The sequence below is a fragment of the Grus americana genome, chromosome 3, assembly GCF_028858705.1.
Source record: "Grus americana isolate bGruAme1 chromosome 3, bGruAme1.mat, whole genome shotgun sequence".
NCBI lineage: Eukaryota > Metazoa > Chordata > Aves > Gruiformes > Gruidae > Grus > Grus americana.
The window spans coordinates 112,298,715-112,319,435 of NC_072854.1; the positions used below are offsets into that span (position 1 = coordinate 112,298,715).

At 47.1% G+C, this 20,721-nt stretch overlaps 1 protein-coding gene across 1 annotated transcript; it reads left to right on the forward strand.

Moving 5' to 3' along the window:
* Positions 1–6,283: 6,283 nt before the first annotated feature.
* On the forward strand, positions 6,284–12,285 carry CST7 (cystatin F). The gene is given in 6 exon segments (XM_054819240.1): positions 6,284–6,337; positions 6,426–6,486; positions 6,489–6,590; positions 10,892–11,064; positions 11,379–11,495; positions 11,980–12,285. Coding segments are annotated over 6 exon segments (585 nt in total). The 3' UTR covers positions 12,058–12,285.
* Positions 12,286–20,721: the final 8,436 nt, after the last annotated feature.

Genomic DNA, 20,721 nt, shown 5'->3' on the forward strand with positions numbered 1-20,721 from the left:
CAGCGCCAATATGCCTCACTGTTTCTTGCACTTGCTTTTTCATGGCTTGTGCCAAGACTAAGCTTGAATATAGAGAACAGTGTTCATCTGAGAAGCAATCCTTGATGGCTGCCAGCCTGAGACAGCCTCTCACTGTGACCCCAACTTTGGCCACTCTTTAGCTTTTTAGTAGCTCTGACCCTCTGCAGCTTCCCCGTGTCCTTTCCCACAGGACACCGTGGCAAATACTTTCAATGCATCCAGAGCCATGAGATCAATCAATTTTCCCCACAAAAGAGAGGTGACCACCTTATTTTAAAAGGCGCAGAGTGCAGTGTATCCTGTCTTTGGCAAACCCCTCTGCCCTAAGAGCAGTCGCTCCTGCCAAGCATGTTTTGGGGGGTGGGGGGTGGTGGTGAGCAGCTGCAAGTGATCACATCAGTGAACTAGATAGACACTTGTGAACTGCTTTTAATGGCCCACTGTGATAGCTGGTGTCTAACAGAAAGAGTTGACAAGTTCATTTGGTGGGCGTTTTCCATGGACCTCTTGCACAACAGACTCTAGTCCATGACAAGGACCTCCAGCAATACTGACACACAAGCAATTAGCAACATGAAGTGTCTGCCTGAGCCTATGTCTCTGCCCAGGCACTTTCCAGTGCAATAAGAAAAAGATCTATTTAACTAGTTTGGTCTCCTTCAAACACGCCCCTGGCTGGCTGAGCTGATCCGGTGCTTCTCAGTCACCTCTCTAAGCCTTAATTCATTTGCTAAGAAGTTTGCAGGGGCTTGCACAGTTGTCTGACTACACTCAGAACCATGCCGGGGGGTAACAGAGTGGAGAGAGAAGCCACCGTGCATGGACGTCGTTTGACAAAGCAAAGTGCCACAGGGGCAAGAGCTAAACTGGCAGTGCTTCACCATTACTCATCTTTGGTTTTGATCTTGCCAAGAGGCTCTATCAAAAAATGGGATCTACCCGGTGCCAGGTGCTGTACAGTGTCCTGACAAGAGATGGCCATTAGCAAAATAAGCAAAATATAAAGAGTCAGTGGGGAAACTGAGGCAGGGAACATCTGCAGGGTCACCAACCTCTCCTGATCAGTAGCTTCCAGCAAAAATGTGGGCCCCAAATGGGACTGAGAACAAGGTGATTAACTGTATTTTAAATATTTTCAGGGTGGCTTAGGAGAACAATAATCCCCTCCTCCAGGCTGTGGTCCCAGGAGAAGATCCAGGGCTAAAGGGACCTTTGCTCTGGGCATCTGTATATCGTGTTCCTGTTAGAAACAGAGGATTTGTTCTTACTGAGGTAATGAGGCTCTTGCTGATTTTAAATTCAAGTAGCAAACCTTGGATGCTGCAGTGGGAACAGCACCAGGATCTTAGTGAAACGTGTGTCTCCTTTCTATTTGCAGTGGTTGTAGAGAGGAGCAGGCTTTCCCTGGAAGTGAACTACTTCAAATCTTCAGATGGAGAGGGAGGGGATGGGAGGTTTGTTCATCTCCAAATTAATAGAACAGCCCCAATGTAAAGTATGGAGGGGTCTTTACATACACCCATCCCTTATAAATAGCCCACAGTGCAATCTGTAGGCAATATCTGCACAGCAGCTCACAGACTAAGTAATGCCACAGTTGTGCTCCCCACCCCCCTTCAGCCCAGTCATTCATTTGGGTCTCCTCATCTCTAGAAATGTATGGTAACCAAATTATCCTCAAATCTTCCAGCCTGCTTTCATATTTGATTAAAATTCATCAGTTCAAAAGTTATTGCCGGTAGAAAAACAGATGCAACTGCATGAGCCTTGATCCCTTTGTAAAAACACAGCTACTTCTGCAGTGGAGGCACAGGTGGGGTATTGGCGAGCTGCGGAGCATCTGCCAGAAGAGACAAGGGAGCAAAAGGAGACAGATACCCTGGGTGAGACCAACCCACCCGTGTCAAACCCCAATTTCTCCTCTACATCCTATTGCTACTAAGTGCACAGATACATAATCCTGGCTGTGGCCACCACCACTGACTTAATTCTATGTAGGGAACCATTTTCCTCCTTCCCTCATGCCTGACCAAACCTGTTCAGCCACATGCCTACTTATCAGTATCCTGTGGCTTGCCCAGGTGACCCTGTACTTAAAAGATGCTGCTATATGAGCCACATGGTTTTCCACTTACGAAAGACAGGCTGGTGAGGCGTTCCTGCTACAGGAAGGCAGAGGAGTAGCTGGGTCGTCACCCGAATTCTTTATCCTGGTCTTTCTTCCTTGGACTGTCCCTTCTCTGCACCTCAACGTAGCTCAGCGTCTGCAAAGTGCAGATCTCCAGTGTGGAAGAAGACATCATGCCCACCTCTTTCACCTTTATGGCTTAAAGTCTGTTGTTGCCACTCTGCCAAAGTAGCACACGTTTTCCCATGTACTAGTCTACCAAAAGCTGAAATGTGGTGATTTCTCTCTTCCAGCTAAGACCCATAAAAGCATCTTCCAGCTCAGATCCTTCATTAAAGCAAAGCCAACTAAATTAGCCACCCTGGGGATCAGATGAAGGCCTAGAAAATATAAAAAAGATTAAAGGGAAAAAAACCACAACTATTGCCACTGGTAAATGTGTCTTAATTAAAACTTTTGAAAGCACAATTCAAATACACTCCAGTCATCCTTCAAGCCCCTGCAAAAGTTAATGAGATGAATTTTTCTTACAGTCCCCCATTGATCCATGAAGTGCAAAGAGGGAATCAGAACTGCAAATGAAAAATTGTGGGTGCAGGGCTAGATGCTGATTGCATTTGCGGGAGTGAATTCCAACATGACCCCTTGCAGACCCTACTGGCATTATTCCAGGAAGGCATGGTGACAACTACTGGGTTGTGCTGTGTGGCCAAAGGTGTGCCTTGAATGACAGAAGCAAAGAGTGATGCTGAAAAAGTCTGCTTCGTGCACCAAATGTCATGAAAATCAAACTTCAGCTACTGTGGTTTTGCTTCTTCAGTGGAAAAGGAGGAGATAATTACATCTTTGATTTATGGATAATAAAAGTTTGGGGTTTTTTATTTTCATTTAAAAAATCTCCCCACAGTTGCACACTGTTTCCAAGCCTCTAATAACCCAGCCCAACAGTGGGAGAATGAACAGACTCTGCAAACTTCCTTGCAGAAAAGAGAGCGGACTTGATCTCCCACAATTTGCAATAAACATCCCCTACTCACACAAAAACAAACACCAGGGTTCTTAAGACATGCAAGTCTTTTAAGATCTATTTAACCCAGCTTAATGCAGAAAGATCACAAGCTTGATTTAGACTGGGTCAGAGCTAGCTATTTGCTTAAAGCAAATGCTCTGTTTACCCTGGGATAATCAGCGAGCCTTTCCTTGCCCGCTTAGTCTCATCCTCTCCCTGTTCAGGATTTCTGCTCACACAGGAACAGCCACATAGTGGGAAATTTAGAGAGTGGGAACCACCCCAGGGAGTGCCCCACATAACCTGTGCTGGTCTGGAGGAGGTGGTCTACACATGTGTTCCAGGCAAAGTGGGCAAAATTCCTATCAGTGACCCTAAGGGAGCTTCAGTGAGAATGGGCATTTTCCTGCCTCATTTTCATTTCATCCCCCACTCCTCCTGCAGACAGATTTGGGGCACACAGCAGTGTCCCAGGAGATGGCATCTGGTTGGAATGAGACATGGCAAAGGGACAACCATCTCAGTCTCCAGTTGCAGGTTCCTCCACAGCACAAAAATTCCTGAAGAAAAATAACAAGTATTTGCATATTGTGGGCTTGGAGGAGTTTGCTGCTGTTTGTCAGTTATTGGGGTGTTTGGGGGCATGGGGTGTGCTTGGTGGGGGTTTTGGTGGTTGGGGGGGGGGGTTGTGGGTTTTTGGTTGTTTTGCAGGTTTTTTTTACAGAATAGTAGCTAGCACTATTAATACTACTACTCATTAGTGAGCACTCTGTTACTTCCTAGGAAAAAAGAACTGGAGAAACCTCCTCAGTGGAGCCATAAATGGATCATTACAAAAAGTTGGTTTGGAAGAGCTGTAAATGAGCAATTTTATGGAAAGAAGGGGAGAGGGAAGAAGGCAGGAAAACCATGCCCTCTGCAGACACACGCTGCTTTCTTTAAGTCACTGTTTGGCATTGTAAACCCTGTTAATAATGAAACAGGACAGAGCAGGTCCTAGAGTAGGCCCTGAGCTCCCCAGGACAAAGACTGTGGCAGCACAGATGCCACCACGGCAGGACAACAGAAGGCAGAAAAAGCCAGGTTTGCATCAGGCCATGGCACACTCCTCTCTGCCCTGGGCCACCAACCATCAGACACCCAAAGCCACAGGCAACCTCCTAGGCAAGAAGAGAGCCCAGGACATTGCTAGTTTTGGATGAGGCTGAAATAAGGGCCACCACCCCTGGGGTCTGTCCCCACTCCACCAGGGACAACTCTGCTCTGTGTGAGATTTACATTTGCTGTTGGCTTCTGTGCAGAGGAAGGGGCTCCACACAAGGGCACCCCAATCTCCCCAGCCCTTGGGTCAGAGGTAAGGCAGCAGCGACTGCTGGAGATGCTCTGTGGGTGCCTGGACCAGGCAAGCCTGGGCTCTGGCACAGTGAATTACCTTCTGGTGCCCTCTAGTGCCAGCAGCCAAGTAAGGTGGCCTTGCACAGAGCCCGGTGGGAAGAGGGCTGTGGGTGCCGGAGGTGCATCTCATCACCCTCTCTGCCTTGAGTAGTCATCGTCCCCACTCACACCAAACCCTCTCAAAGGGCTGCTAGCGGTGTCCCAAGGCGCTCGTTTTAAGCAAAGAAAGAATCTGCGCTCTAGAAAGATCCCCCCAAATCCCTGAGCAGACCCTCACACTGGGCCCCTTTTGACTCGAAACAAGAGGCTGTGAGCTCACCAGGAAGCAAAGAGAGAAGAGACGGGGGTCCTGCAGGAAGCCTGAACCCCTTTCTGGTGCATCATGTGGCAGGGTGACAAACAGGCTCTTACAACACACAGGAGACATGTTGGGATTCGGTGACCAGGGTCCCGACGGCCCCTCCGTTGCACGTTGCAGGAGGACTCAACTATAGTGTCTAAGACACTCTCCCAGAGTCCCTCAGGGAGGTAGGAACTGTAGAGCACAATTCTTGAGGAGAAAGGGCAGGCTGAAGATACCCAGTTCAGCAGAGGAGTGAGTCCCTACCTATGCCACAGTTGAGGGACAGGCCACTGTGTGAGCTCAAAAAAAAAAAAAAAGGTGGGTCAGGGTGGCAAAAAACACCAGTGTAGTCCCTCTCATTCTCTCTCAACGTTTTCCACGGGGTTTGGGGTCTGACACAGAAGCTCTGTCCAAGTAGAACTGATGATAAATGTGACTCGCCATGCTTGCCACATTCCTTCTTGGTGGGATGTTTCAACAGAGGGTTTACCTAATGACTTCCTACAAGGAAACACTTAAGATTATTTTCCTCTAGCTTCTTATGCAACACCCACACTGCCCTGCATGGGGCCTTTCCTTCAGGCAATGAGATGTCTTTGCTCAGAAAGGAGCACAGTTCATTGCTGGGGCAAGTGAAAGGCAACCATCACCTTCCTGCTCACCTGAAACAAATGCATGTACACAGACTGACATCCACCACTCTCAGCCCTTCAGTGAGACATCAGTTCATCTCCCAGTCTCTTGAGTCTGGCAGCTCATTATTTCAGGTGCATCACAAGGTCTGGCAACCAAGCCCTTTCCCCAGACTTGCAGGGGCCAACACTGCCTGGAGAGGACCTCTCTGGAAACCAAGCACTGACCCTGGGGAATCCAACCCCAGAGGTGAAAAGCTCTGCAAGCCACAGAGCGCCAAACTACCCCTTTCCCCGTGTTTCTCTTGCTTTCTGGAGAGCACCTAGAGAAAACCTCACCTCCTCTGAGCCTAACGCAGCCCTTTCCTGTTGTCAAAACACCTTTTGTAAATGCGGGGCACAGTGTTCTCCTCTGCCACTGAAACCGAAATCCTCTTCCTGCTGGCTCTGCTCCCCACAGCCCCCTTGGGTAGGTACCCCTGAAACTTTCTTGTCTCCCTCACCCAAACCCCACATCTCCACGTCAGGGTCCATCTTCTCTGTCAGGCTTTTCCCCACACAGACACCCATACACAAGTCAAGAACTACATCCCTGGGGTCACTGCCCATTTCTTAGGGATTACATTTCCCTATGAATCTTAAAGCACAAGACTGTTATTCTTTTCACCCCCGCACCACTTCCAGTGTTACATCACACATATCTGCCCATGCTTCTGCACAACCCCTGAGGATCACAAAGCAAAAGTCCCTATCTGATGCAGGACTGGTGCTGCCATCTGCAAGCCAGAGCTTTGTGGCTGGGCGTTGAGGTACGTGCTTGTCAGCAGGAGACAAAGTCTGCATCAGAGCTGCAATGATTCAGGGGGGGTTTAGGGTGATTTTTTTCTTTCCTCCCAGCCAATAAGAGCACTCAAAGAGGCACATCTTCCCCTGCAGGAAGCAGGGCGGTCACTCCTCTTGTTTGCTCCTCTTCTGAAGTGGTGGAGATGGCAATGAACTTCGCCTGCAGCTTCGCCGCACTTTGCTGTTTAGCACTCTGGAGCTTCACCAGAACTTCAAGTGGTAAGAGTGGAAAGTAATTTCTGTTTTCCTCGTGCGTTAGGTCCCGTGAGCGCTGCTTTCTAATGCACTGGTAAATAACAGCCCTTCTACAACTGCTGCCCATGCTGGCTCAGCACTGCAGGGTTCAGACCGCAGCTGAAAATCTAGCTGCTTAAAAGACTTTCTCCCTTTGTAGCGAACCACGTTATCCAGGGACATCATCTAGGGATTTTAAAGTCAACTTATGGTTTTAACTTATTTGTCAGTGTTTAAACCCTGTGTGACCTTGATTATTAAATCTAAAGACTACGGGTAACAATTTGACTGCTAAGTACAGATGGGCACTTGAGTAACAATTAGCTGACTTTAATGAAACATTACTCCCTATCATTTATTTCCTTGCTGAAGAAGGAAACTCTCTTGATTGTAGCTGGCCTTAAGTCTTTAGAATGGGAGCTGCAGACAGGAGTGTTTTCTCTCTGAAAATCTTAGTTCTACTTCAGTTTTACTTTGGCTCCCATATACAGAAAGCACTAATTGACTCAGGGATGGCGTTTGGTTAGCCAGCAGCTTTTTGTTTCGGCTGCGGTTTCCTTTGGGGCTTGCAGAGGCATGCAGGAACTCTGCTGCATCTTAAATGTGAAGATAAAGCCTAGCCTTGCTCCTAGTAATGGAGAGGAGGTTTTGAAAGCACGTCATGGAAAAAAAAAAAAAAAAGCAACCTGTTGTACTCCACCTATTTGCTTCACTGCAGACTGGGAGCATCCACAGGATTGCTCTCATAGTGCAGGTACAGGGCTCCCAAATTATTCCTCAGTGAGGAAAGCACAAGAGAGGGCCTCTTAATACAACGGTCAACTCATCTCTGCAAGAACAGCCCTCTCTTGCTTAATAACAGGCAGTTGCCTGTTAACACAGAGCAAGAAAAGAGTCTAGCCTACTGCTGCCCAAGAGAAGGAGGAGGGCTAGATTTTTTCCCTCTCTTCTCATTTCCAAACCCAGAAGCAAGGATGAGGTCTGAAATACAAATGCTCTGGACATAAGCATCTCCCTGTAGTGCAGTAAGAGCTGTTTTCCCAGGTCGTGAGATCACATCCTCCGGGCCTCCGAGTATTGTAGGTGCCTGGCCAAGTCATGCCATGCCTCTGCTCCCACCCAGGCCTGGATGACAAGTGTTTCACCAGTGCTGGTATGCCTAGAGCCCTGCACTGTTACCCGACCCTCTGGGCCATTCTGCTTTGCTCCTGAAGCAGAGCCATCACCTTACACACATTCAACTTAAGGTAATGGCCCCGGAGGGCCAAGCTAGAGGAGAAGCTGTCAGGAAAGGTTGCAGTGAAGGAAATCAGAACTACAGGTGCCTCACACCAGAGTTTCTGGGTTTTGGAAATACAGTCGTGCAAACTATTCCAAACAGCAAAAGAGATTTCAGACCAGTGTGTGCGCCATGCAGTGAACGAGAATCAAAGCACACCAAGAAAAACAAATCCTAGCCTTGAGGAATCTGGGTCACTAGAGGAAAACAGGGGGGTAAAGTTCTCCCACAAGGGCTCAGTAGATTTTATATCCACTTTGCTCTGGATGAGTCATTCTCAACACCAAGTTGCAATGGGTGAAGGAGGTGAAATGCCTGGTATCCCTTGCTGAAAGCTGGGGCAAAAATATACTAGCCTAACACCTGCCTAAAACACATGGTGTATTACCAGCCTGCTACCTGTCTACAACACGTGGTCCAGCTTGCTAGAGTGTGAGCCCACCTCTCCAGATGTTGCATTTTAGAGGCCTTGCCATGTGTGATGCTGCTGGATCTACCAGGCACTGGAGTCAGGAACATGGGCATTTTGGACTCTGACTCTTGCTCTGAGTAACACATTTCATAGTTTTCTTCCCATACACACAGTGTGACTTCAGCCAGCCTCACTCATCCTGCCACCCCATGCCTTGACGTCACCATGACTCAAGAGGTGTTGACAGCTATTAAGCTGCAAAGGGACCTTGTGCTAAGCTTGAAAAAGCCTGCAGTTATCTCCTCCTACTATAAGGGACGGTATCTGCTGGCAACACCCCCACCACTGCCACATCTAACTTTCCAAGAGACATAAAAGCATAGATTCAAGCAAAATCCTTGAGAGCAGCCAGAAGAGCCCAAGCCAGTGACCTGCTCTCAGCCTAGCAGCCTGTCTCAGTTGCTAGCTGAGCTCAGGAAAAAGCTGGTTCCTACAAGCTATTGGGTTGGTATTGATGAAGCAGGAAAAAGCACGACATCCCTGACGAAGAGGACAGCTGGCCTTGTAGGCAATACTCAAACCAAAGCCCAGCTCTGCCCCAAGCTTCCTTTCTGACTTCAGACAGGTCCTGCATGGCCCTCTTGAATCACCTGTGGGCCCTACCACCTTAACCCCCAGGCAGAGTCTCTGTTCAGGACAAGAGGACAAACAGATGCTTTGGAAAGTCTTACCCATAAGCTGAGCACCAGATAAGATCTGCTGCCTGAGAAATACCTTCAGTCCTGGTCTGCATGGTAATGAGTTTCTGTGACTCCAGAATCCCACCCTTGCTGCACTGGGAAACTATCATCCCATAGAGAATAGTCTTAGCACCTACAAGTGGATTCTGGGCTGTCAGGTGAAAAAACCCTGCCGGGTTGCCCAGCACTGGCTGCACACCCAGTTCTAACGTAGATCGGAGATGTGGGACAGGAAGGCTTGTCACCTCCACACCAGACACAAAGCCACTTACAGAACAGCTGCTCCTCTCAGACACATGGCCTGGGTCTCTCAGCTCCCACCTGCAAGAAAACTTGGGGGTCATTAAGGTAGCTGGATTATCAGCCAGGAAGAGATGTGAATTTGGACATCTTTGGGTTGAGGAGGGATGTGGAACTCTCTCCTTTGCAGGTCAACACTTAATCCCTGAGCAGTGTTACAAGAGGGGGCTGCAATTCCTATCTGCAAGGGAGGATGTGATAGTATAACTAAGACGTACATAAGCAACTTGAAAGCTGAATTTTTGCAGCCTCCTATGCCGATGATGGCATGTAATGCTGGGGTGGTTTTTTTAATAGGCTCTGGATCACCCTCTCTCTTCTACTTGGGTTTCTCAGTACAAACTGGCTTAAATACAGTCTACACTGCACTTGGCCGTTAGTGAGAGATCTAGATGTGAGAAAAAAAGCTGGAGGTGACAAAAAGCTTGACTTTCACAGCAAACTTAGCACAAGCTTTGTGTGCACATGCACACACAGGCTCACTGCCTACAGACACACAGCGTGAAGTCCAAGGGCCACCTCCTGCACTGGCAGGTCTTGGTATCAGCAGCGGCTGCACAGCAACTTGCGCAGGTTGAGGATTTTTTCCTCATTTGTATTTCAGAAGCAGGAAAATGGAGGGGGAAGTAAGCGTAAAAGGGGAGGAAATAATGACATCAACTGTAAGCTTCAAGCTTCTTTTAAATTATTGAAAAAACAAGCAGGGCATGGGGAAATTAGCTACACAACCAAGTAAGAATATACAGTAATAAGGGCTGTGTGGAAAGAAGTGGTCAAACGTGAAAGCTTGTGGGTTGCCCTCCCACCCCACCCCCAATCTCCATTTCCTACACACCTTGCTCCTCCACTTCACGGCTGTGATAAGATGGTCCTTGTAATTTGGGTCAGGGCTTCACACTGCACTTCAGCACCCAAAGCAGCCCGGTCTGCAGGACAGTGTGGAGCTAGTCCAGGTTTTGCCCCGGGACCTTCCCTGCCCAGCTGGAGAACAGGGACACCCTCTCCTTTATCAGCACGTGGGAGGAGGGTATCCTCCCCTCACCTTTATCACCACCTAAATCCCCCTAAAATAAAAACCTCAAGATGCCATCAAAGGATTAAGGGGGGGTGGGAAAGACTTATGTCTGCAAGTTAAACTTGGCATGCCCACTAAGAACAGCAGAGCTCTGCCAGCTTGATATCTTATTAAAATTACACTGTACTCTGAGCAACATGATCTAGCTTTATAACTAGATTCAAAGTTGGGCCTGCTATAAGCTGGGAGTTGTACCAGAGATGTTCTAAATAATATTGATGATAAACTGACTTAGAAGAAGCCAGGGTGAGCTCTGCTACCACTTCTAGCAGCATCTTTTTATGTCACTTCATTCCACAGGATTGTTTCACCATTTCAAACATATAAAGGAAAATTACTTTGTAATGGATGCGAGCAGAGTCCTTCTGAAGCACAAGTGCGTTGGACAAGTACAAAGGTTTAGCATTGGTTCAGAGGGCTGAAGCTCCCACTGTTTCAGGCACCTGATGTGTTTTGCACTCATGTTTTGTGTTGTTTCAGGTATATATGTACCACCACCTCATTCGACCATGAAGCCTGGCTTCCCTGTCCCAATGAACGTAGACAACCCTGGTGTTCGCAAAGCAGCTCGCTTTGGGGTTTACAGATACAACAACAGTTCCAATGACCTCTTTCTGTTTAAGGAATCACAAATAAACAAAGCCATGGTACAGGTAAGAAGACCCCAGACTTCTGGTGGTCCTCCAAACCATTTGCCAGTTGACCTTCCTACAGAGCACCCAAGACATAGGAGCCCTCATCCTCCTCAGGACTGCTATGCATGCCTAAAGATAAACAGCACATGTCCCTCTACCCCATTCAATTGCTTTGCAGGAGGGCTCTGCCCCCAGCCCCTCGTAATTCAACAGAAAACACTTCAATCCACACCACCACACACAATTCACAGATGTAGCATTTGAGCCCTAGCCAAAATTTTGGCATCCATTTCCCCTGCCCTTACTTTAAAGGAGGAAACTACTTTCTCTAGATTGTCAGAGGGCTGAAATACATGCTCCACATGGAAATTGGACGCACAGTGTGTGAGAAGAGGGAGCACTCCAGCCTGGACAGCTGTCACTTCCAGAGGAAAAAAAAACTGCAAAAGGTATGTGTTCAATTCCTTTGGGGTACCCAGTAAGTGCAGGTGATTCTTGGCCATCTCTAGCTGTATAGCCACCTTTAGACCAGCTCTGCCATGTCCCCACAGATGTAGAAGCCTCCTCTGTGCAGAGCCAGCTGGGGTGAGGCAGGGTTATCAGTAGAAGCAGCATAATACCTCTCATGCACCCAGGGCCAGCTCCCATCTGCAAGAAGTTGAACCAGACACAGCCACCTAGCCTGTATTCCTGGGTAACTGAGCGAAAGGGTGCAGAAGTAGAGTAGGTGCTAAATAGAGAGATTTCCTGGGTGGGGGAAATCCTTACACGGGGTTTCCCACTAAGATATGAGTACTTAGCAAACAGTACTTTTCCCAGGATAAAGGGGGCAGACAAAAAGATGCTGTTCTCTCCTGCCCCATCATGGCCCACAGTGCTGAGACCAAGCAGCAGCCACCTGAACTTCATCACCAATTCCCATTTTATTTGCAGATGCTGAGATGTTATTTTGAGGTCTGGATAATGCCTTGGTTACGTAAAGCATATGTCCCCATTGCTCTCTGTCACTGAGTCATGTTTCCCTATGAGAGCCTGACTTCCAGCGGATCTGCCACCATGAGTTTTTCCTTGCCTGGACTGTTGAGGCCAAAACTGAAGTGGGGAACAGCCATACAGAATTGCCACAGAGCTTTTCTCTCAAAGCACGTGGTTACTTTTCTCCCTGAGAAAGATGCTCAAGAGTGACAAAAACCTGACTTGACTGAATTTATTGCTATCCAGCTGTGTATCTGTTTTTCCAAAACTAAACTGCAGATGAGAGCATGTTGTCATTCATTTAGTAGAGAGCCATCCACACTCTGGCTGAATTTCCAAGCAGTGTGAACACACCCAGGAAGCTCTGTTGGACTTGCTTTATTCTGTGATGAATCTTCACACAGCTATGATGTAAACAAGTCTAAACCACAGCACATGTGACTACAACACTGAGAAAACCTTTACAACAATGGAATAGTTTGTCTGGGAATACATACATACACACACACACACAAAAAAAACTTCTTAAGGTTCCCCAGTGCTAGAGAAAAGGTTAGACTGTCAGGAATACATGAGGTAGAGTTGTTCTTTCTTCAAGACAAGAGTATGGATAAGGCTGTCTTGAAACACACCCACAGCCCATAAATTATACAGTCTCACTAGTGCTTCTACTTTAATAGAAGCTAATCCACACTATGAAAAGGCATCATTGCAAATGCCAAGACAAATAAACCCAATCATATTCCCAAAGCATATTTTTGCTGAGGTTAAACAACATAGTTTCATTCAGGTTCATATAAGACATTCAGTCTCTGGCTGACCACAGGTTATATTCAAACTTAGTAGAACGATGGTCTTCTCTAGGTGGGCATCTACCATTCCTTCAGCCTTCACTCTTCATGCATGGGTAGATTATTGCTTACACTGGTCTAAGGCCCTTATTTGGAAGGATTTGGGTAACTGCTCCCTTAAACCAGCAATAAAGTCTGAGCACATATTCAGTCATACCCAGACCAGCACTTATAAATGGATAGGGCCTTGACCTAAGCTATGAAGAACGCTTTCTTTCCACAAACACCCCTTTTCATCTGATAGCTGTTGCCTTTCTGCAGCAATATTGCAGCTCATATTAGCAGTGACACGTGCACTTTCAGCCTTTATAACAACCACTCTGTCAAAAAAGGCCAGTGAAGGGTTCCAGGCCAAGATCGAGGGACCTGAAGACAGATGGATCCATTAACAGCACAGCTGACGTCTCTGCTCCAAGTAATCCCAAAGCAAACCTTTGCAGGCTGGGCAAGTCTCAAGTTCTGCTTCAGAAACATCACTTGTGATGAGCAGGTGGCCCAGCAGCAGTTCAAATTCAGCATCCAATGCAGGAGAGGCAGCTGTGCTGCATCTTCTCTTTGGGGGCAGCAGCCTCTTAGCTGGGAAAAAAAAAAAAGAAATGCTCAAAAGAAGTCTCCAGAAGTGCCGTGGATGGATGTAGTGTGGTGCTACATTCATCCATCATGTGAGCCATCATTGACAGCCTGATGCCAAAGACAAGAAAAAAGAAAGCCAACTGTGGTGACTCGATTTGTCCACAAAGCAGGAAAGCCAAGTCGCAACTAAGTTTGTAAGAGACCAAGATGAGCTGCTCTCCAAATCTCAAAGGGGTTACAATGGTTTTAATCCCTCTTCCACTTCAGCTGGGTGCATCACACAATGCCAAGGGCTTCCAGCCAGGCTGTCAGCTCCAGATAGCCTCGGCCCAGAACAGGCCAGACAGATCCACGTTTCCTCCTTCAATCAGCAGGACAGCCTGGTGCTCAGTAACAGATGTCATCAGCCTTTCCACATGCCACAGTGGGGGTGAGAAGGCAGAACACAATCAGCTTGGGTCCATGCTGGCAGTAAGCACATCACAGAACAGTCTCCCACATGTGACCCTTCAAGCCCCTGGCATAAAGGGCTTCATCTCAGTCTCCTCACTGAGTTAATTTCCCATTTGTCAAAGAAACAAAAGTTAAAGCCAAGTGAACCTGGCACCATGCAGGCTGACAAACCTTGCTGCTCTTGCTGCTCTCTCAAGGAAAACGCAGCAAGATTTTTTGGACCCCTCTATCCAAACAGGCTTGCTGGAAGCAGGTTTCACCAAAAACTGTTGCCAGCATTTACTGCAACGCAGAGGAACTCATTGCAACCAACACAATGGGAAAGGAGACAAGCACCTTCTGAGAAAGACAAATTAGCATTATGTCTACAGCTGCAGCAAAGTGTTTACTGTAACATTACAGTAAGAAAGGCACACTGGAATAGCAGCATCCATCATCCCTGCCCAGGTAAGAGAGTTATCACGAGCACCAGAAAAATGAACAGAGCTAAAGTCAACTGATCTCTTAGTATCACTCTAGAGCACTTGGATCAGGAAGGATGTGGACAATTAAAGTCCTGCATCAAGGAGGACACTGCTAGGACTGACCTAAGGAATGGGAGCTAAGTACCATTTAATCACAATGACATGCAGCAGTCAAAAAGCCAATGTGTCTGCTCTCTGCATCTTTGCTAGAATTTACAAAGTTAACTGTTCACCAATTCATTCCAGAGAGTTCATACCTCTGCAGAGCTTGCTGAGGCTCTGACATCTATTCCAGGCTACAAAGGCAATTAAATGAATATTTCTAGTAAAGCTTTACGGCATAAGGAGAGAAGGGAAAGTTGCTCCTGCCAGCCCCAGATGCTGGAGAAAAAAGACCAATCCCAGCAGTTGTATTAAGAGCATCTGGGACCACCAAAGCTGGTGCTTCAGAGGCATGGTTTCATGCAGGAGTGCTACATGCAAGCTTCAGATCTCTCTTCTGGTGGAAGCACTGGGCTCAGTGCATGACATACTTTCTTGGCTCATCTGTTTATGAGGATCCTTCACCTGAAAAAGAGTTCCCTAACAGTCTGCCACATGGAGGGACTAGTTGCACACTGAGGAGACCTCCGTGCACATGGTGCTACTCAAACCAAGCTAGCCTGCATTTTAGCAGAGCTTCACAGAGCCCAGCGATCCTCAGAGATGTGCATTTGCTAAAAAGCTTTGCTATGCAAATATTTCCTCTCACACTCCTACTTTTTAAATTGCATAGGAAACAAACAGCCTGTCACCAAAATATAAAGCATTGCTGACTGACGGACTTCGCATTCGCTTCACATCAGCAGCTCCACATTAAGGACCTGGAAGGCCTTTTTATACCAGTTGTACCCGATTTCACAACCTGACTGACTTCCAGGACCCACTGACAGCTGGGGGAGTCACACATGCAGCTGCACAGAACCAAGACAAGGTTTAACTGGCAGCAGTTAGTTTCCTCCTTGCTGGCTGGGAGGAAAAAACTTAAAAATCACTTACTGCTAAATTTTTCAGTCCCTACCTCAAACAGAGCAGCAAAAAGAGCTGCCCCATGTGCTGCTGCTTTTACAGCATTCTGTTTTCTAAGCAAGCTAGATGAGAAAGTCCAAGTGTCAGCATCATCAGATCTCTGTTGTGATCACTGAGCAGACAGACCCAGAAGCCAGGAGGTCATTTTCTCCTCTGCAAAAGTTACTGCCACAAAGCAGACTCGGATTTAAAGGAATAGGATTTATGCCAAGGTTTTGCAATCACTTTCATCAGCTGTTTACACTGACATACCAACCTTTGCATAACAGTGTTGGGGCATATGTGAGTTATCTTCCAGCAGCTCTACTACAGAAGTTTGCTCCAGAAAAGGGACAGGGCAGTTAGCTGTGGAATAACATTTTGAATAGCTTCAGCAAAATCTTGGTACTTGTGCCCTAGAGAAACATCTGTTCCACCAACAAGGCAAAACAAAACATACCTTTAAGAAGCACAGCTGTGGTGTACTCCGGCTCAGTTCCTTCTCCTTAGGCTGCTTTACTGTAGAGCTTTAGGCTAAAGCAAAGATCTCCCCAAGCCCTTCAGGAGACCAGGCACTGTTCTCTAATTCCACATCCCATAGTCTGTCCAAAAAGAAGCTTGGGTTAAGATACAAGAAGCACCCTCAGGCTCTTCCAGGAGTTGTGCAGAGAGGGTTTCCTCCCTTCTTAGGGAGCCACAGCCCCTTTCTCCTGCTACCAAAAAGCAATCTTGCCCTGACAAGATCTTTGGATACTGCTGTAAAGGCTCCTGCTTCTTCCAGTGTGGGTGATGTGTCCACACTGGAGAAGAGCCAGCCTTGGAGCTGCAAAGGTGTCATGTTCCTGCACTGATACCATCAAGTGAGAAGACAGAGCTCATTTTTTCCAAGCCTGACTTGTTCGAGCTTTCCCCATTGCTCAAGGCAGATGTGTCACCATCCATCTAAAACTGTAACGTGCCATTGACTCATGCTTCTGTGGAAGCAGAACAAGCCCGTAAAAGCAGTCTTCACAGGAGCACCAAGAGGAGTTTATGCCAGTTTGTTTGTTCCACAGGCATTTTAATGCATTACTCTTGGAGGATTGCATTTGAGGAACTGTCAGGGATTAAACGCACCTGAGCTTCTATGAAAATAATGTTCATAGAATAAGCTTCATAATGAAAGAGCTGTGTGTCGGTCAACCTGTTTCATTTGGGTTCTACAGCAGACCACCCCACTTCTGCAGGACTGTCAGGATCCAGGACAGCACCAGGAATAGGAGCCATCATCATCCGAGCTCAGGAAAGGCACTCCTTTCAGCCTCTGCAGACTTTGGGTCTCCTTGGACTGGAGGTATGCAGGCCCTGCATTCAGATACACGTCACAAGATCCTTAACTGCACAATGACACCTCTACCTGGTACTGCAGTTCCACCCTGGTCCCCCACCAATGTTGCAGCCATCATTAACAGTAATTGGCCTCCTTTCAATTTTAGTGGCCATGGAGGCATTGGGAGTGGGATGTGGAAATAGGCCAGACACCTCTCTCACCAGGAAGCATCAAGCATAATGACTGTCTTGGTCCCTCACATGCCACCATCCCACTCTGCTTCAGGTTGAGCTCCAACTTGCAGGGCCATGCACAGCACTGAAAAACCTTGCAGATAAGTTTCAAGTTACTATCAAAACACAGGAGACAGCCAGATCACCTCCTCCTGAGGAAAAGACTGACCCATATTTACATCCATAAAGCTCCAGCTAAAATGAAATGTTAAGGTTCTTATGCCAAACAAAATACCAGTGGCCTGGTTAAGCAGCCTGTCACCATGCAAAGTTTGTTGCTTAGAATGATATTAAGTTGTGCCACCTACCACAGTTTACATTTGGTGCTTGACACACTTCAGTGGTCTTTATTTTTTTTTTTTTTTTTTTTTTAAGGGAACTGCTGACTGACTGGACCTATACCCGGTGAGCTCCCTCTATTTGTAGAGGCTAGACAGACAAGCTTTATTCATTCTGAGAAACTAAATTGAGAAGAACTGCACACTCTGTCCAAAGGTTTAACCTTTAGACAAACTCATTTAGACCGACAGCTATTCAGATACTTTCCAACAAAGCACAGACAAGAACAATGAAAAATTTCTGTTGCCCAAGGTGGACACAACAGGCAGGTCAAGACATCAGAAACTATAAAGACTTTTATGGGCACAAATTCCTCCTTGCCTCTGAACCCTACTCCCAGAATTCACCTCCTGTCCTCAGTACAGAGCCCTGCCTTTTGTCTGCCTGCAGTTATTTCCAATGTGGCTGTAGCTAGAGGCCCACTCTGCACAGCTGGAGAGGTCTGGCCAGCAAAGAACCCGTACCACAAGCCAGAAAGGAGCAGTACTGACTGAACTCCTATGAGACCAGTACAAGTTAGGGGTTGACCTGCTGGGAAGCAGCACTGCAGAGAAGGACCCGGCAGTCCTGATGGACAACAAGTTATCCATGAGCCAGCGCTGTACCCTCACGGCCAAGAAGGCCAACGGTATCCTGGGGTGCATTAAGAAGAGCGTGGCCAGCATGTCAAGGGAGATTATCTTCCTCCTCTACTCTGCCCTGGTGAGGCCACATCTGGAGTTCTGTGTCCAGTTCTGGGCTCCCCAGTTCAAGACAGACAGGGAACTACTGGAGAGAGTCCAGCAAAGGGCTACAAAGATTGTAAGGGGACTGGAGCGTCTCTCGTATGAAAAAAGGCTGAGAGAGCTGGGTCTGTTTAGCCCGGGAGAAGAAAAGACTGAGAGGGGATCTTATCAATGCTTATAAATATCTAAAGGGTGGATGTCAAGAGGATGGGGCCAGACTCTTTTCAGTGGTGCCCAAGGACAGGACAAGGGGCAATGGACAGAAACTGGAACACAACAAGATCCATCTGAATATGGGGAAAAACTACTTTACTGTGAGGATGACAGAGCAGTGAAACAGGCTGCCCAGATATGTGGTGGAGTCTCCTTCTCTGGAGATATTCAAAACCCACCTGAACACGATCCTCTGCAACCTGCTCTAGGTGATCCTGCTTTAGCAGGGGTGTTAGACTAGATGATCTCCAGAGGTCCCTTCCAAATTCTACCAATCTGTGATTCTGTGAGACACCAGGGCCAAAAAAAGACCCCAAGTGCATCAGCTCAGCTTCCTCTGTGCTACAGTACTACCCTTCACTTGCTGGATTTTATAGGCAAATTGCTCCCCATAGGAAGACTCTTGTGCAGACAGCTCCAATATCTTCATGGTGTCCGACCTCCTTTCCTAACTGTGGCACCTGGCAGAACAACCCTCACTGCTACCACAGCATTAAGAGAAGAGCTCAGAAGGCAATAGGCCCAGTGAATAAGGGCATTAGCTATCTTCAGGTTAGGGGAAGCTGCTTCTGGGCTCCGGTTCTGCCATGATATACCATTATATACCATATATATCTGCCACATAACCATTTCTAGTCTTCTTGCACCTGTCCCTGAGATACCCGGACACTGCCTGACAGTTTGGAATAGACCATTCAAAAGTGGCACCAAAGTCACACTCTTAACCTCATATTTGGCCCTCTCTTTTCCCCTTCCCCAAGAAAAGCAAGTTATTCGTATGACCTCTTGGTCTGCTATACTTGCTACAGAGCTCAGAGAGAATTAAAAAAGACTCAAGAACTTTTTGGTGGGACCACGGGATCATCAGTGTACTAAGTTAGTCTCCAAAAGTAGCCAGGAAGGAGTGAGGGGGTGGAAGAGTAGAAAAAGGATCGGAATGAAAAAGCTCCCAAAGAGAGAACTCTTCATGCATCTTATCCCTCTTCAGCATCAGCAGCACTACAACTTATTTTCTTTCTCACTTTGTAACTTCAGAGACAGTGTCTTAAGAGGGAATTAGTCACACAATTGCCATCACATTTGGCATGCCAAAACAGCCAAGATCTACTTCACTACAAAAGACAGCACAAATTATTCAGTTAGATACTTTGGCAAATGAATCACTAGAGGTAACTATGCAACAACAGGCAAGCTGTGCTTGCCCTGAGGCTACCAAAGCACCAGCATGAAACAAGACCCACAGACTTTTTTTTGCCACCCTAATTTAAGATCCTATCAAGTTCAATTTTCATATCCCACCAGAATGGGACAAATAGCTGCAAGGGCTGGCAGAGCAATGCTAACCAGCTACAGTTTAAACAGCCTGCCCTGTGATGTGTTTTCCCAGAAAGCGACACTGCAAGCGTGTCCAATTCTCAGCCCTTCTTCAGAGTTCCCGCAGCAACAAGTCTGTTGTCCATGTCCTCCCCTCCTCCCCCCAAGGCAAGTCACCCCTCTCCAGCCTTTCAAACTTATCACAGTATCACCCCATCTCTGTCCACAAACGGACACAAAAAAATTAAGACAGAGCTCAGCTGGACAAAAAGGCCAGAGCCTACAGCAACTTATCTACTAGGCTTCTTTTGCCTCTTACTGAGCTCCCTCCCAAATCCAGTAACCACCAGGTCAAGAAAAAGGGCTTGCAGCCCCTGGCCTGTATAGGAACAGGTCAGCCTGACCTAGCAACCATCAGCTACTTGCCACAGGACTGCTGCAGCCTGGTAGTACCACAGAACAAGGTGACAGAAGCACTGACATAAAGGAATCACTTTCATTTGCATTGCCCTCCATTAATAAAGACAAGCACAGAAGGCCAGTGAAAACAGATGACATTTTTAAGATCACCTTCCCCTTCTCTGGTGCTTTTCATGATATATCAAGCAAATCTTGATTATTTCCTTCTCAAAGGTGAGGAAATTGAGCAATAGTGTAAGTTTATGTTTGACTATCACCCAGTGGCAGAAAAAGAGAGAGCAGCCAAGTCTCCAATCCCAAAACACAAATCAATCCCCTAAATCACACAGCTGCTGAAGTCCTTCAGGATGCACAACCTCTTATTTAAAATGTAACAGCACAACCTTTCCTTTGTAGTAGCTGACAGAAAAGCATTCTCTGGATTTACCAAGCAGAGTATCTGTTAACAGCAGAAGTAAACCATTTCCTCTGGAGGTACCAGAAAGCACTCATGAGCTACTACCGCATTCCAAGATTTTCCACCAAAGTCTTCCTCATCCACTGTTACTAGATTTTACAGGGACCCTTTCAGTTCACATCCATCTTCAGACACCAACACTCCCCAAAATCTTTACCAGTTCTCCATAAAAAGCATGCTGAAGAGGATTCCTGCAGCTGGCCCTCTTCCCTCCCACATCTTCTCAGGAATGGCCACCTACATAACGAACAGGAGACTTAAAGGATCTGGTAAATATGGAGGAAATACTACAAGTGACCCTG